At 37.3% G+C, this 15,933-nt stretch overlaps 1 protein-coding gene across 37 annotated transcripts in view; it reads right to left on the reverse strand.

Annotated features, from left to right (window-relative positions):
- LOC130082286 (adhesion G protein-coupled receptor L3-like) overlaps positions 1-15,933 on the reverse strand; it is a 357,233-nt gene that overhangs the window by 26,942 nt on the left and 314,358 nt on the right. For all 37 annotated transcript variants that reach the window (XM_056247124.1, XM_056247125.1, XM_056247121.1 and 34 more), the window contains 4 exons: positions 9,843-10,052; positions 8,590-8,810; positions 8,298-8,364; positions 8,089-8,180 (listed from right to left, as the gene is read on the reverse strand). In XM_056247124.1, coding sequence (XP_056103099.1) covers positions 8,089-8,180; positions 8,298-8,364; positions 8,590-8,810; positions 9,843-10,052 — 590 coding nt within the window. The remainder of the gene's footprint in view (positions 1-8,088; positions 8,181-8,297; positions 8,365-8,589; positions 8,811-9,842; positions 10,053-15,933) is intronic.

Here is a 15,933-nt window from a genome sequence, read left to right on the forward strand (position 1 = left end):
ACATTATTTGGAAAAGTGTATATCTGGAGCAGAAAACAAAATCGTTTATTATAACCCAGACCTTGCCTGCGTACGTTTTCTCCATTGAATAGAAACATCAGTAGCAGTGGCATCAGTGATACTGGCCTTCATTACACTCTTAGAAAAAAAAGGTTAAATAGAACCTTTCAGATGTTCCCTGTAAGGTTAAGGGATAATTTTATGGAGTTATACTTAATTTTTAGTTAATTAATTTTTTACTTTGATTAAATTTGATAAATTACACATCTAATAAACATAAAATTGAAGTAACCAGTTAAACATGAATGTATTATGCAATCATTTATGACATTTCTCTTTATATAGAACCTTTTTTAGCATAAAGGGTTCTTTAAAATTGAGTCAAGAACCCTAGGGTTCTATATGAAACCATTGTGAACTTAGTAAAAAGATGCAATTAAACAAATATTTTAAATATACCATCTTTATGTTGTTTCTACATGAATTTGGAAATTCAACGATTCAATTCAGAGATTCAATGTGAATTTGGAGATTCAAAATATAATATATATATAACATATATAATAATATATAATTAATATATAACAAATTTTAACGTTTAATGGGTTTTCCCATTTGTTTTTGTTTTTTTAAGTGTGATTAATCACTTTTTAATCAACTGACAGCTCTACAATGAATTCATGAAACCAGGTAAAGGCCATATAGCAGTGAACCAGTGAAATGTCAAAACCTTTCGCAACAGCTATGTCATAACGAAAGCTTGTTTACGGAAATCACGTGACTTTGGCAGTTTGAAACGCGACCTGAATCACTTGCACCAAATGATGATTCAAAAAGGTTTTCAAAGCTTCATGAAGCAGTCTTTCCCATCACTAATTTTACTTTAGTTATTTAAGTCTTTTTTACTGAACTCCATGAAAAATTGAAGAGCAAAAACTGGTCCCATGCACATAATATTAAAGCAGGTTAGGCAATTTGTTCCAGAAATTTTTTTTTTTTATGCCAGTTGAAAGTCTCTTCACATCCTGATAGCAAGGTATGTCAGTAACCAAACAGTTGATGTACACCATTGACTTCCATAGTAGAAAAAAATAAAAAAAAATACTATGGAAGTCAATGGGGTCCATCAACTGTTTGGTTACGGACATTCTTCAAAATATCTTCTTTTGTGTTCAGCAGAAGAAAGAAATTCATACAGGTTTGAAAAAATTTGAGGGTGAATAAATGATGACAGAATTTTCATTTTTTAAGTGAACTATTCTTTTAAATCTTAACCCAACCATAAACCTATACCACTAAACCTGTCCCTAACCTTACCCGTTTCCCACCTCAATAGCAGCACAAGTGTTTTGCAATACAACATGAACCCAATAAGTACATTGTACCTAACAATTACTATTTTTAAGCGGTTATGCGGTAGTTAAAGACACCTAATATAAAGTGTGACTCAAAAATGTGCAAAATAAAAAAAACAGATTTCTTTTTTACAGTGTAGATCATCGGTAAAACAATCTGTAAAAGGAGAGAGAAGTGTGGAACTATGGACGCACACACGTATGCACAAACACACACATAAAAGGTCAAACACAGGAGGAAGTGGGCAGGTGCAGATGACCTCCAGAGGGACACATGAGCGGTGGAGAAACAGGTTGATCTTACCAGTGCCACTCCACTATGACACAGCCGTCATGAAAGCGATAGCTGTGCAAACGTCAGCAGACACGCACACAACAGAAAACAAGAACAAATAAACGAATGAGTAAGACAGAGAGACAGGAAATAATTCCTTCGAAAAATGCAAAACAAATAAAAAGCAACTTAAAAAGAAGCAGCAACAACCCCCTACACAGTTGTTACACAACACTCGAACAATTTAGGTCTTAAGAATTTAATTTAATTTAGGATGCAAAAAAATAGTATGACCTAGACGCATGACATTGAGGCAGGACATATGAAAAGGATTTAACTTTTATAGCCAAGAGCCTTTAGAAATTATACAAATATTTTGAAACATTATAAATGCCGATACTGTCATTTTTGGTCCATTTAAGTAAAAAAAAAATTATTTCTTTAAAAAAGAACCTTACTGATCCGGTAGTTCAGGCTTTTGATAATGATGGAAATGCAGTCTTAACCTTGAGAATGAAATAATTATAAATGTATTATTAAGTGCATTTATTACTGGCATGCTAACAACATGAAATCACAGCAATAATTTCATGCTAATACACATTCTTAAGTCAAATTTGTGGTCAGTAAGATTTTTTAATGCTTTTGAAAGTAGACTCTTCAGCTCAACAAGGCTGCATTTATTTAATCAAAAATACAGTAAAACAGTAATATTGTGAAATATTATTATAATGTAAAACAACTGTTTTCTATGTGTATATATGTTAAAATGTAATTTAATCTGTGATGCAAAGCTGACATTTCAGCATCATTAATGCCGTCTTCAGCGTCACATGATCCTTCAGAAATCATTTGGATATGCTAATTTGCTGCTCAAGAAACATGTCTTATTATTATCAAAGTTTAAATCAGTTGTGCTGCTTCATATTTCTGTTGAAACCGTGATGCATTTTTTCAGGATTCTTTAATGAATAGAAAATACTGTCTTTTGAAACTTTTGAACGGTATTCTACAAGTATGTTTGTTTTTATAGCTTTAAATCAAGTGGTCCAATAGGACTTGATGTGCCAAATGAATGTTGCAGTTGGTATTTATAATTAAGGGGTTGAAAAAATTTCCTTCTATGGACATTTTATTGGTCAAACATTTAAAAACAGCCCTTTGAATCAGATGACGCCATACATTTTTTTCGTCTACTTTCCAAGATGAGATGGAATGTAAATTATAAATGCAAATATGTGCTGTTTCGTCACCATTTGGAGTGCAATAGCAGAATGAACGCACACAACTGTTGAGTGTTGTGGCTGGTGGTCTCACACACATAAATGAAGGCATATATCTGGATTTGTTGTGTGACAGAACTGAGGCGTTGAAGTCGTGACCTCTGAGAGAGGAGCAGGGTGTACGTAGGTTGGTTTGCGGTTAATAACTCGACCTTCCAAATAGCCTTATAAATCACATCACACGCTTTTAAATCTTTTTTATTTCTTAGAGCCGACTGTTATAAATCAGACAATGAACAACAGCAGCAGCACTGATGTTCACACAAACCTAAACAAACCTAAATAAAGTGGATACCATCTGATGAATAGTCGACAAAAAAAAAAAAATCAGTCTTTGTTTCGCTACAAATAAACCACCTGCATGACTTTCTTTCATCTGTATCTACAAAATAAGATATTCTGAATATATGTCTTGGTGTATTTTTGTCCATGTAGTAAAAGTCGGTGTCCAAAACAACCCTGAAATCCACTAACTTTTACTGTATGGACAAAAAACACCAAGACATTTTTCAAAGTATCTTCTTTTCTATTCCACAATAGACAGAACGTCATACAAGTTCGGGATGACATGAGGGTGAGTAAATGGAGACCTAAAGCTATGAAGCTCAAACTCATTCTTAATATTGGATCAACCGTGAAACATTTAGCTATTTTACAATAGATTTGAAAGTCACTCATCTGATCAGTACTGTTTAATAATATTAGGTTTACGTTTATAAGTATTACAAAATGTGAAGCCACGTCTGCAGCATTTTTGATGTCAGATTTATCCTTCATTTGTATTTTTCATCTCTAACAAAATCGACATTATAACATGGTTATCTAATGAAGTCAGTAAGTTTTTTTAAACTAAATTGTTATGTATTCAGCAAGGATGCATTAAATTGATCAAAAGCGACAGTAAAGACATTTATGATGTTACAAAAGATCTCTATTTCAAATAAATGCTTTTCTTTCTATTGATCAAAGCATCCTGAAAAAAAACAAAAAACATCACAGTTTCCACAAAAATATGAAGCAGCACATCGGTATTCAACATTGATAATAATAAACAAATGTTTCTTGAGTAGCAAATCACCATATCAGAATGATTTCTGAAGGATCATGTGACACTGAAGACTGGAGTAATGATGCTGAAAATTCATCTTTTCATCACAGGAATAAATCACATTTTACAATAAATTCAAATAGAAAACAGTTAAATAGTACAAATATTTTACAATATTACATTTTTTTTTACTGTATTTTGGATCAAATACATGCAGACTTGATAAGAGTTTCAAAAACTTTAGAAAACTTACCGATCCCAAACATTTGAAAAGCAGTGTATATTGTGATACTGTTACCGTTATATACTGTATGTATTGCTCACACACCCCAAAAAATGAAAGCACTCACAGTTTTGAAAGCGTTTCTGTTCAGTCTCTCATTAGAGCAAGTAATCAACCATCTACAGATCAAACTAATACAGCCGAGTATGAAAACTACTAACAAGAGACTGTTATTATCTCATTATTAGCATGAATAGAATGTCTGATTACAAGAATTATCCCATTTAATCTGAGACCCCATGGAGGGAGGAGATGTGTGGCTGTAGGGGCTCATGAATTAATCAAACCCATCACCTCTGCTGTTGTGATTCTGTTTTATGTGGTCCCCTTCAAAATGAATATGACGAAGCATTCCTAACAAACCCTTCAGAATGCAGCGCACCAGCAGGGTTCTGGCAGTAAAATTCCCATTTGTTTCTTCCACAGTGAAATTGATCGTCAGAAATAACGTACAGTATAAACCTCTCGAAACACAGATAAGATGAGGTCCTAAACTTGAGAACTACATAATCCTGAATTGACCATTCATACCCTTGTGCAAACTGAATGGAATGTTTTTGGACACTTAATTGCACATTAATTGCAGTTAAATTGAAATGTATTATAGGTTAAATGTATATTAAATGCAATTAATTGAACTTAAGATCCACTTTTGACCCACTACATCTGTATATGTAATTTCACAATCAGTTCCATTGTTATTGAAGTGTACTGCCAAATGTACTTACAAGCATTTGTGGTAAACTAAAATATACTTTAATTTTGTTTTGTTTTATTGAAACATGTATGTAATGTATTTAAATATATTTGTAATCACACATTTGTAATAAATAAGTGTGCAAAATAAGTGTACTTCTTTAAATCACAACAAAAGATAATTAAAACAAGGATTTAACATGTAAAAGTAAAACTTTTAATTTGGCATTATTACAAAGTGCACTTCTTAAAAGTCTACTCATGTACTCCATGTACACTTTAAGTGGCCTTTCTTTATTCAACATATTATCTGCAAGTACACTGCACTACAACTGCCCATTTAAGTGCATATTCAATTAAGCACACTTTTATGCATTTTAATATCTTGTAAATCAATGTCAAATATATTGTATTTTATACTTTAATGAGATGCAAGCATTAGTTTTATGGTGTATGGCTATTCTTGCTTTGATTGATTTTCCATTTCTCCTAAAGTCGGTTTACATCAAGTACACAGCCTTGTTCCTTTGTCTTTTTTTGCCAGTTTTCTTCAAATCAATGTTTGTATTACTGTGATTCATCTCTGAGCTTTGAACTCTATAGAGAATATGTTTCTGAAAAGCCTGTAGTGAAAATGAATGGGGGGAAAATACTTCAGGAATGAATCCCAAGGCCACTGCAAATGTGGCTGATCATCACTGTTGAGCTCTACACATGAATGCATATGTACATGTGTCATAGTCAGGATTTATGCACTTCAATCAGGTGTCCATCAGAATTCTCTGGCCGTGATAGACAAAGGGACATATTAGTCCAGTTTGGCCCTTTAACACACACACAAATGCGGTGAACCACTGTGAAATATCATCCCATCTATAGAGATGATACTACAAGATCACTGACTCAAACGGTCTGATTAGTATGCATCACATCGACATAAGCACACACATGAACAACTGAACACACACACATCATTTCACTGTCCTGCTCACTATGCTGGATCTAAGGGGACAGCTATAAATTAGCATATTTATAGTCCTTTCAGCGCTCTGCTCTCCTGAGTGGCTGTGTGGCTTCGGTGATGAATATTCATGTGCGTGCGGAGGTTAATTTGGGCAGAATGTCTGCTGCTCTTTCCTGTGAAACAACACAGATCTTCAGGTAACGACAACCTCCCCACAGAATACAGACACACACACGCACGCTGTGGGATACCTGTGCCAGTTTTACTTTTACCTCAACCTACGACAATAATATGATAAATGAGCCATACGAGTTCCTCAGATGGTCAATGGGCCAATGTTTCTTCCGTCCATAAACTTGAAGTGTGTCATTTCTGCACAATTAGTGCCATGAAACAAGACGTAATGGTTGTTTGCAAACAGGTTTCTCAAACACATTATCTTTCTGGCCTTTTACCTGACAACTGCTGCTCGGACTAACAGTTAGTGATGCAAAATTCACAACATTGTTGACATGTTGACATGCTGTTGTCAGGCTGCTCAAACAAACTGAGCAATATTTTGACTTTTGTTGAGACCTGGTATTGAAATTAATCTCAAGTGATCTGAGCAAATATATGGGGCTTTCGCACCGGGTAGTTCTAGGAACTAGCCACCAGGGTGGTTCCCCGAGAACTAATGGTTCCCTTAGGAACATTTTCCTGGTTGCATTGCCAGTAGGAATTCTGATGTGATGTAAACCGCACTTGTTGGTGTGACTTTTATTTTGATGGTGCGGCATACCTTTATTTTGACGGCGCTAAGAACGCCAGAGCCTGAGCACACAGTGCTCACATTCTCCGGGTTCATTACTTTACGATCTGTCTAACAGTCCTGTCTAATACGTTATTAGATAGAACTGTAATACATAGAAAGTAGACAGTATATGAAAAGGTTTTATCGTATGCCGTGTATTTGATGCCCAGTGTTGCTAGCTGAGCAGAAATACATAATCATGTTTGGCTTGGTCCCCTCAAAATTGATTTGATTTTCTCCTTAGTGTAAAGGTTAAGAGGCCCATTTATCACTGTTTTCCATGTTCGTAGAGTTAGTTTGTGGAGTAAATATATAGGCTATAATCTGTGTGTTTACACAGCTTTTCTTTAAATGGCGGGTGCTGGTGTTTCGCATGTTTTCGGCCAAACAGCGTACACTAATGTCACTGGTAGTTCCTATAGTGCTGGTTTAGACCCTACTCTGAAGTAGGAGCTAAATTAGTTCCTCCAAAAGGAGTTCCTATACCTAAAAACTTTCCTAGTTTCTGCGGTGCGAACACGCCAAAATCCGGGTACTTCCGCCAATAGTTCTAGGAACTTTGAAAAGGTTAATCCGGTGCGAAAGCCCCTATAGGTTAATATTAGCGTGGTTTAAAATGATATATGGTCACCGAAACCGCATTTGAAGGATCACATTACTTTTGTAGCGTAAACGCCAATGCCCAGGTCCCTAGCCCTACTTTTCAGGCTCCTTTCCAAACAGTCCAACAACATAGACTTCACCTACTGCTGGCTCCATCCCTCATCAAGTCCATCCACAAGCTCGACCTCTCTTATAATCGCCTTTCTAAAGGTCCGAAATTTTCGAATGCGTTGTTTTGTATTCGTCATTCGGTGGCTCTGAATTGTCAAAACACCTCTCAAATGCTTGCTACGGATGCGAAAAACGCAGAAAATCTAACCCGATCCGATCTTTTGTGTAAACGTGATTGACACAACATGAGGTCGTATTTATTTTTTAACATGCGTGAATTTCGGACTCAGTGTGCAAAGACTCCACCCACAACAGGCCCCACCTTTAAAAGACTCCTCCCTTCAAAGAGCCCGTTCCCCATGCTCCACCCCTCACCTCTCAAAGATTTCCTCAAAGGCCTTACCTTTTAAAGGTCCCTTCCCAAAGACCACACCTACCACAAGCTTCACCCTTCATATACATTCACCTCACAGACTCCACCAACCACAGGCCCACCCTTTCAAAGGCTCATCCCCAAAGAACCAGATGCCACTCCCCTCACAGACCAAATCTACGACTAGCTCCACCCCTCTGCAAGATCCACCTTTCAGACTCCACCCACCACAGGCCCCACCCATCAAAGGCTCCTCCCACCAAAGAGCCCATCCCACAGGCTCAACGCCTCACTGTCAGGCTTACTTGATGTTGTCAAGACAACCAGAGTCTGGCTTCAGGATGGCAGTGTGGTGGAACATCTTGTACAGAGCGATTCCCAGGAAGATCACATTCAGCTAGGAAGAACAGAAGCACAGGATTGGTTGAGGGTTCACACGTGAGAGCACTAGAGTGTGCAACATTGAACATGAATGTTTTGAATATAGTTTTTAGAGAGCATCAGAGCTGGTTACCATGATGATGAGTGTGGCGGGGCCTATAAAACTCCAGATGAAATAAGTATCCAACCGCAACCAGCACCTGAAAATGTGAGAAAGAGACGTCACTCAAGTTTCAAAGTTGCACACACACACACACAAAAAAAAAAGTAGTACCGCAGATTGTCTTTTGGCTGATACATGAGAGTTCTTTCAATTATTCAGACTTTAATTTCCGCATCATTAGACTAAACTTAAACCCTCCTGTGACCACCCACACACTCATTCAGACTCATTCAGATCATTTGAGTGTGTGTGTGAGACTCACACTCTGTCTGTCCCGTAACTGCGGTAATCCACTGCAGCAGAAACGGCCACAATGAGGGCAGGAATGCCGTATCCGGCCAGGTAAAAATATCTCCTGCGTGAATGTTCGCTCTCAAACACCTCCACCAGCATGATGTAGAGCTGAACGCCTTCCAGAAACATCCACGTGAACGCAGACAGGAAGAAGAAATGCAGTAGTGCCGCAAAGACAGCGCAGGCAATCTGAAACGCACACAAACGGTCTTGTGAGGGCGTGTGTTCTGTGGACATTGATGGATGCTGTTCAGCGACCTCGCAAACCTGCTCAGATAATTGAAAAATGTTAAATAATAGGGTTTAAAGATTATGAATCATGTATGATGTTCCTGCATTAGAGTCACACACACTGAACGCTTTCACATTAAATCTTTATGACACACACGCTTGTGCTATTTCACCCTCTCATGAACTAATAAAAACATGGAGTCAGCCAATTTAAACATCCCGGGCCCTATCATACACCCGGCACAAAAGTTTTTTTTTTGCTAGTTTCAGCCCAACACAGTTATCATTTTCACGTTTTGCGCCATAGCAAATGGATTTGGGCCCATCTGTTCGCCCATGGGCGTGCTGGTCTGAAAACGAGGTGTGTTCAGGCGCATTGTTGGCGCGTTGCTATTTTGAGGAAACTGAAATAGACTGCACCATTGACTTTAGACCAGGTTTCAGTTGATCAATGGCAATATCGCAAAATATTGTTTTTGTTATTTAAAGAGCACATTAGTAATATGCACCTATAGGCATGTCTACAATGCGCGTACACTTTGTCTCGTAGATGGTCTGCTTGTGCGCTTTAACCTCGCTAGAGAAGCGTTCATCTTTTCCGCTTGCAAATTCCGCCATGTAATTAGCAAATCAGCTATGGCGCGAGCGCAACTGAGTTTTTAAAGCAAATGAAAGATGAGACTCTGATTGGTTTATTGCACGTTACGCCCAAAACAGACCCATTACTCATTTAGATAATAGAGACAACCCTTTTAGACTATGTGTCGGGCGCGCCGACCATTTTTCTCGTCGTTAAACCAGCAAAAGTGGTTTCGGAACACCATGCGCTTAGATCGTTAAAATAGGGCCTCCCGTGTCCAAATATGCGATCATCCCAGTTACACGGTATAGAGCAGTACTTAAAAAAAGTAGGATTTGTACGTGATTAAAATAAATAAATAATACATATACAATGAAAAGATGATTTGTGTGTTTGTATGTTTGTCGTACAGGCTGGTCTGCGCGGTTGATGCCGGTGAGGAAGAGCGTTTCAGCGATGAAGAGCGAGATGCAGAGGTTCTTGTGAATGGTGTTCCTGTCGCTCTGGAGGCCACGGAAGAAGCAGAAGGTGAAGATGCAGACAAGCAGACAGACCAGAGACAGCAGAATGCCCACCCACGTGATGACGTCCAGCAACAGATCATGCACAGGGTCTGCCGTCTACAGGGAGAGACAGAGATTAGAATGTTTTCACATTCCTTTGAACATGAACATTACAACTGAATATAAAAATATTGCTGCAAGCAGCAATTACAGGACTCAAGCACAGCAGCAGATACACAGTGACACCATCAAAGTGTCTGATACAAAGTATGAGAGCACATCAGAGCAATGATTTTTTTGCTCTTTTTTATTTTTTATTTTTACACAATTTACACCAGGATGGGCAGTCCATAATTTTGCACAAAAAAACTCCCACATTTTTAAGTATATTATCTGCAGAACATTTACTAAAACTAACTAAAACTGTAACTAAACTGTAACTAAAACTATTCAAAATAACGGTAACACTTTACAGTAAGCTAAACATTAGTTAACTATTATAGTTAACATGAACTAAGAATTAACAGGATTTATTTTTCTTACTTCATGTTAATTTCAACATTTCCTAATACATTATTAAAATCTGTGTGAAAAGAGTTTTCATAATCTGTGTGGATTAATTTACTAATACAACCTACAGTACATGCTAAAGTGAATCAATGTTTTTGTGAATTCCCCGCATTATAAGTGGGAGACCTGCGAGAATGATTAAGGGTGTATTCACACCAGGAAAGTCCGATAGTCCGATAGTTCACTTGCTTTGGTGCGGACCAAATAAAAAAATTTTGTTGTTTTTTTGGTACGGTTCGCTTTCACACTGCTCTTTTTGCAAGTGAACCAAAATTTGTAAACAAAACCACACGTGTGCTAAGGTCGTCCATTCATTGGACAAGGATTCTCAAGTAGGGAAATCAGGAAGTGCAAAAAAGGCTCAGCATGGAGATATTTCGTACTGCAATATTTGTTATTTTACTAATTTTGTGTTATTCTGTACAAACGCAATATGAAGAAACTGCGCAGAAGACGGATAAGGTATAACGTTTTCATTCATAGAGAGGGGCTATGTTCACACATTCAAATAATGAGATTCTTATTGTATATACTGCTAACAAGTGCTGTCAATGTTAATGCTTGCGATTAAGTTTGTCCAGTTTAACGCAGCATCATCCTTGTATTGTAAATATCGTTACATTATATGAACTGCAAAAGCTTTTTTTGCATCTATGCGCGATTAGACTAAAGAGAACGCTCTGTATGTGAATGTCCTGATGCACACACTCATTCATTCATTCATTCCATTCCAATGATGCACACACGACGGGCAGAAAGACGCGCAACAGTATCGTGTGGCCAGACAGCGCGCCGGAATGGAATTCTCTTTCGCACTTGAACAACAATAACACAAACCATTATGCCAAAATCTCCGACTACGGAAGCCTGTTAACTCAAAGCCGCAGTGCTTTCTTGCAATTGGGTCGGTTCATGTTCACACCATAAACGAACCGTACCAGAGTTCGTTTGGAACCGTACCGAGACCACCTCTTCAGCTGGGTCTCGGATCGGTTGTTTGGTTCGCACCCGAGTTCGATTGCTGTATTCACACCTGCCCAAAAGGTCCGCACCAAGGGGGAAACGAACTAGAGTTCGATTCAATCGAACCAAACAAGGCAGGTGTGAATACACCCTAAAATTATGCGCAATACCCACAATCCTATGCCGAAATTCGAGCCATGTATGTTCTAGGAACCCATCTATCCATCGATCCACACATCCATACATTAAATAGAAAGTGCCATCTACTAGCTCATTACACTGACCGTAAACCTTTTCCAACAGACGTAATTAGCTACTTTGTGTTAATATCTTAATAACTAACTACCTTTAAAAACAAACATCAACAAAAAACACAAGCATCTCCACACAGTTGCAAAGTAACACTGTTAATAACCCTGCACAAACAGCATCTATTGTGTATTTTTATGTGTTGTTCTTTAAGCCAGTAACCGTGTGTGACAGTAAGTTTGATTTATTAGTGTGCCACAGATAAAGCTCTCAGATCCTGCAGACGGCCATCATTGATTCCCTACTGTACTCCCTCTGTAGGGTCCCTACGGAGGCCGCACAGCCAGGGGAAAAGAGCACAGCTGATATGGGACGCATCCCAGAAGACTTTGAGTCTGGAAGACCGGATGTCAGCACTTCTGAAGAACACAGCACATGAATATTTATGAGCGCTGCATAGGTAACAGTACACAGCTTATATGTGCCTGTGTGTATGTGTGTGTGTGTGTGCCCCAGAGGGCCGTTGAGCACATAACACATCACTCTTCCTGAGGCCCACTCACCCTTGAGCGCTATATCTCCTCTACATTCAACACACAGTGTGTGTGTGTGTGTGTGTGTGTGTGTGTCAGTGCTGTAAGTAAATCAGCAGCTCAAGCCTGCTCAGCAGAATCCACAGTGAGGCCTTAGACTTTATAGAGTCAACCCTGAGCTAAAGTAAATCTATGTGTCTATAAACACACACACATACACACACACTCACGTGCACATGTAGAGAGTAAGACTTCATGATATATATAATGAATCATTATGAAAACTGAAAATGTTCAAATGAGGAAGACAAATGTGGTTTGCTATTTTTTTGAGGTATAAAAAAGTATATAAATAATACTAAAATAACACTTCTGCAGAAAGTCATTTATTAAGATTATTTTTTCTCACTATTTTAGCCATTTTTTTTATAAATCTCAATTTCTGTTTTTGCTCTGAAATGGCTTAAAAACTTAAACTAAAATTAAAATGAAAGTATTAAAATGAAACCTAATTCAAAATATTAATAAATAATATAAAACTATACAAATAATACTAAAGTAATACTTTAACAATATATTTAGTAGTAATCAAGTTTTTACTTAAACCATATCAGAAATCTGAAATATATCAGAAAATGCCACATGGAGACTTCCATGAACATTTCGGAGAGATGATTCTGATCAGAGTTTTGAATTGATTCAAATAAATGGGCAGTTTGAATTAAACTGACTTGTGTATTCACCTTATTTTCCACGAAAACAAGGGTGACGCCATTACGTTCGTTTTGTCATCTTACTTCCGGCTGAGAGGGACTTCAACTTCCGGCTGAAAGGAACTGGGCTAGTTTATAGACGTAATTCTATAGTTGAAATGGCAAAATATGTCATTTTTTAACAATTGAATGAAGAGGATAGAAAAATTTAACAAACGGTGTTACAAACACAATGTAAAGCGATCGGAATGTTGTGGTGTACTTCACGATTTACACCCACACCACCTAAAGACGAGGAGCACCTGAGGCCATGGCGGAAAGCGATAAGCTTGAAGTGCCCGTGTTCGTACCATTTTATGGACGGGAAGCCGACTGACGAACACCCTTACCCCGAGTAAAGCTCGGCTACGATGTTCTGGTAAAGATCATCGCCGGGTGCTGAACAGGTTGTCAGATTCAGGTAAGCTAACGTGCATAACTGTTGTTACCTAACTTAACGTTACCTATCTATGTGCTTGTTTATGTTAGCCTAACATTAGATTCGTGAAGTCCGATCTATGAATACATTTAAGATTAGTAACGAGCCGTTAACAAAATACAACGATTCTTGCATGATTACCATTGGCCACCTACCGGTATATATGTATGTCATATTTCTTATATTTCGTTTACTTTGAGTTATGGACCTAAAGGTCTGAAATAAAGAATGAATGAATGAATATTCACGATAGTAGTACAATATATTATGGTACTATATAATAAAACTACAATATAATATTTATATTACAGTCTTATAATAGCTCACATTATTCCTGTAAGGAGGTCAGCTAGCTACATCTCTCATTCAGATATTGATATTGACCTACGGCGAGTTAGGAGATTGTGTGTATACTCGTTTTTAATGCATCTGTCTCGTTTTTAATGCATCTCTCTTTTTCACACTGTTCTAAGTATGAATGCCATCATAAATTAATTCTCTATCTATTTTAAGTAACTGTTACTAATGTAAAAATGTTTATGGTTATAATATTTCCTTAGATCATCAATGAGCGTCAGTGTTGCAGTGGACAACTGTGAGGAGGATCACAGCCACATGCCCCAGACCTGTGATGCAGAAACACAATGGGAGGATCCATCTGTCTCTGACCACAACTACACTTCAATATCTCAACTCAACTCAACCTGAAGCCACCTACATCTGAAATGGGAACACAATGCGTTGAGCCAGTGCTATAGTACATAACTCTGCTGAGAAACGACCACCTTTGTCAGCGGGTCGACATTAGATGCATTCCATTCAGTTGCCGAGCACCTTACAGTTCATACACCAACAGCTTTCAGCTACACACTTGAGATCACCTCCTAATGACTCTGATGAAGCTGCGTCTTAATTTATTGCAGGGTGATCTTGCTGTAAGGTTTGGTGTTTCTCAGTCCATTGTAAGCAAGGTGATTTCGCGTTGGCTTGACATCATGGAGGAGAAGTGTTTCCAAACACAACATGTAGGGCTGCACAATATATCAAAATATCACAAATGTATATATCGCAATATGCATAACTTTTTTAGCTTTAATAAGAATCAGTGTATATATATATATATATATATATATATATATATATATACACATGTATATATAGCCTATATATATATTTAATTCATACAGTGAAAACTAAGCAGTGTTTTATTTTTACATTTGATTATTCAGTTTCTGTTGTTAAATAGACCTAATGTAAGATAACCTGAACCCCTTAACCCCGTGGTTTACACTGATGTTAAAATAACACTTCTTATGCTACAGTAAAACACTGGTCTTCACTTTCACAAGTTGTAGGGATGTTTTCTTGTCACAAAAAAAAATGTGAAACACGTATGTAGGTTATATAATTGTAAGTCTAATTTAAGTTAATTTTATACATTTTAAGCATAATCGTGTCGCATATCGAATATCGCATTGTTTAATGAGTTATCACATATCGCATTTTTCTTCAATATCGTGCACTTAATAACTTCGTCCAGGCGATGAAGTAATGGCAGACAGAGGCTTCACCATTACTGATCTCTTCTATGAAAGGAAGGTGAAACTTGTCCTTCTTGTAAACCTGTACAATGTGCCCAGATTTGACCTGTTATGAAGTTATTTTTACAAACCTTTACAATGTGCCCAGTTATGAAGTTATTTTTATAAACCTTTACAATGTGACCAGATTTGACCTGTTATGAAGTAATTTTTATAAACCTTTACAATGTGACCAGATTTTACCTGTTATGAAGTTATTTTTACAAACCTTTACAATGTGACCAGATTTTACCTGTTATGAAGTTATTTTTATAAACCTTTACAATATGACCAGATTTTACCTGTTATGAAGTTATTTTTATAAACCTTTACAATATGACCAGATTTTACCTGTCAGTCATTTATTATTAAACCTATGTGAGCTCTGTAGATTCCATTTAAAACTTAAATGAATTAAGTCTTCTATAGAACTGGCCACGTTAACAATGACGATGGATGACACAATGTGAGACCAACTGATCGTCCTACGAAGTTTTCTCCGTGCTCCCAATTTAAAACATTTACGGTATTAACGTTATTTGACATTTTGCTAAAGTTTTGTCTAACTAAAAAACAATCTTCTATCGATTGAACTAGCTACCGGATGTGCCGTGCCAGTTTAGCGGAAGTCGGATGACAAAATGCGGAAGCGCGAAGTATTAAAAGTGGGCGGGGCGGAATAAGGTGAATAACAACAGTATTTATGCTGTTTTTCAAGTTTCAATCATCAGCAATGATAATAAAAGGAGCAAGAAGAGTTATACTGTTGCGATCTTCACCAAGCTTAAAAGCAATTAAAAAGCACATTATTCATCACAATATTGATTAAGTTTATATTGTCAACAAAATAATAACAGATATATCACCCAGCTCTAGCACAGAGACACAGATGAACAATCATGAAACACACAC

This window comes from Rhinichthys klamathensis, unplaced genomic scaffold (genome assembly GCF_029890125.1).
Source record: "Rhinichthys klamathensis goyatoka isolate OS25496 unplaced genomic scaffold, OSU_Roscu_1.1 h1tg000042l_1, whole genome shotgun sequence".
Lineage (NCBI taxonomy): Eukaryota > Metazoa > Chordata > Actinopteri > Cypriniformes > Leuciscidae > Rhinichthys > Rhinichthys klamathensis.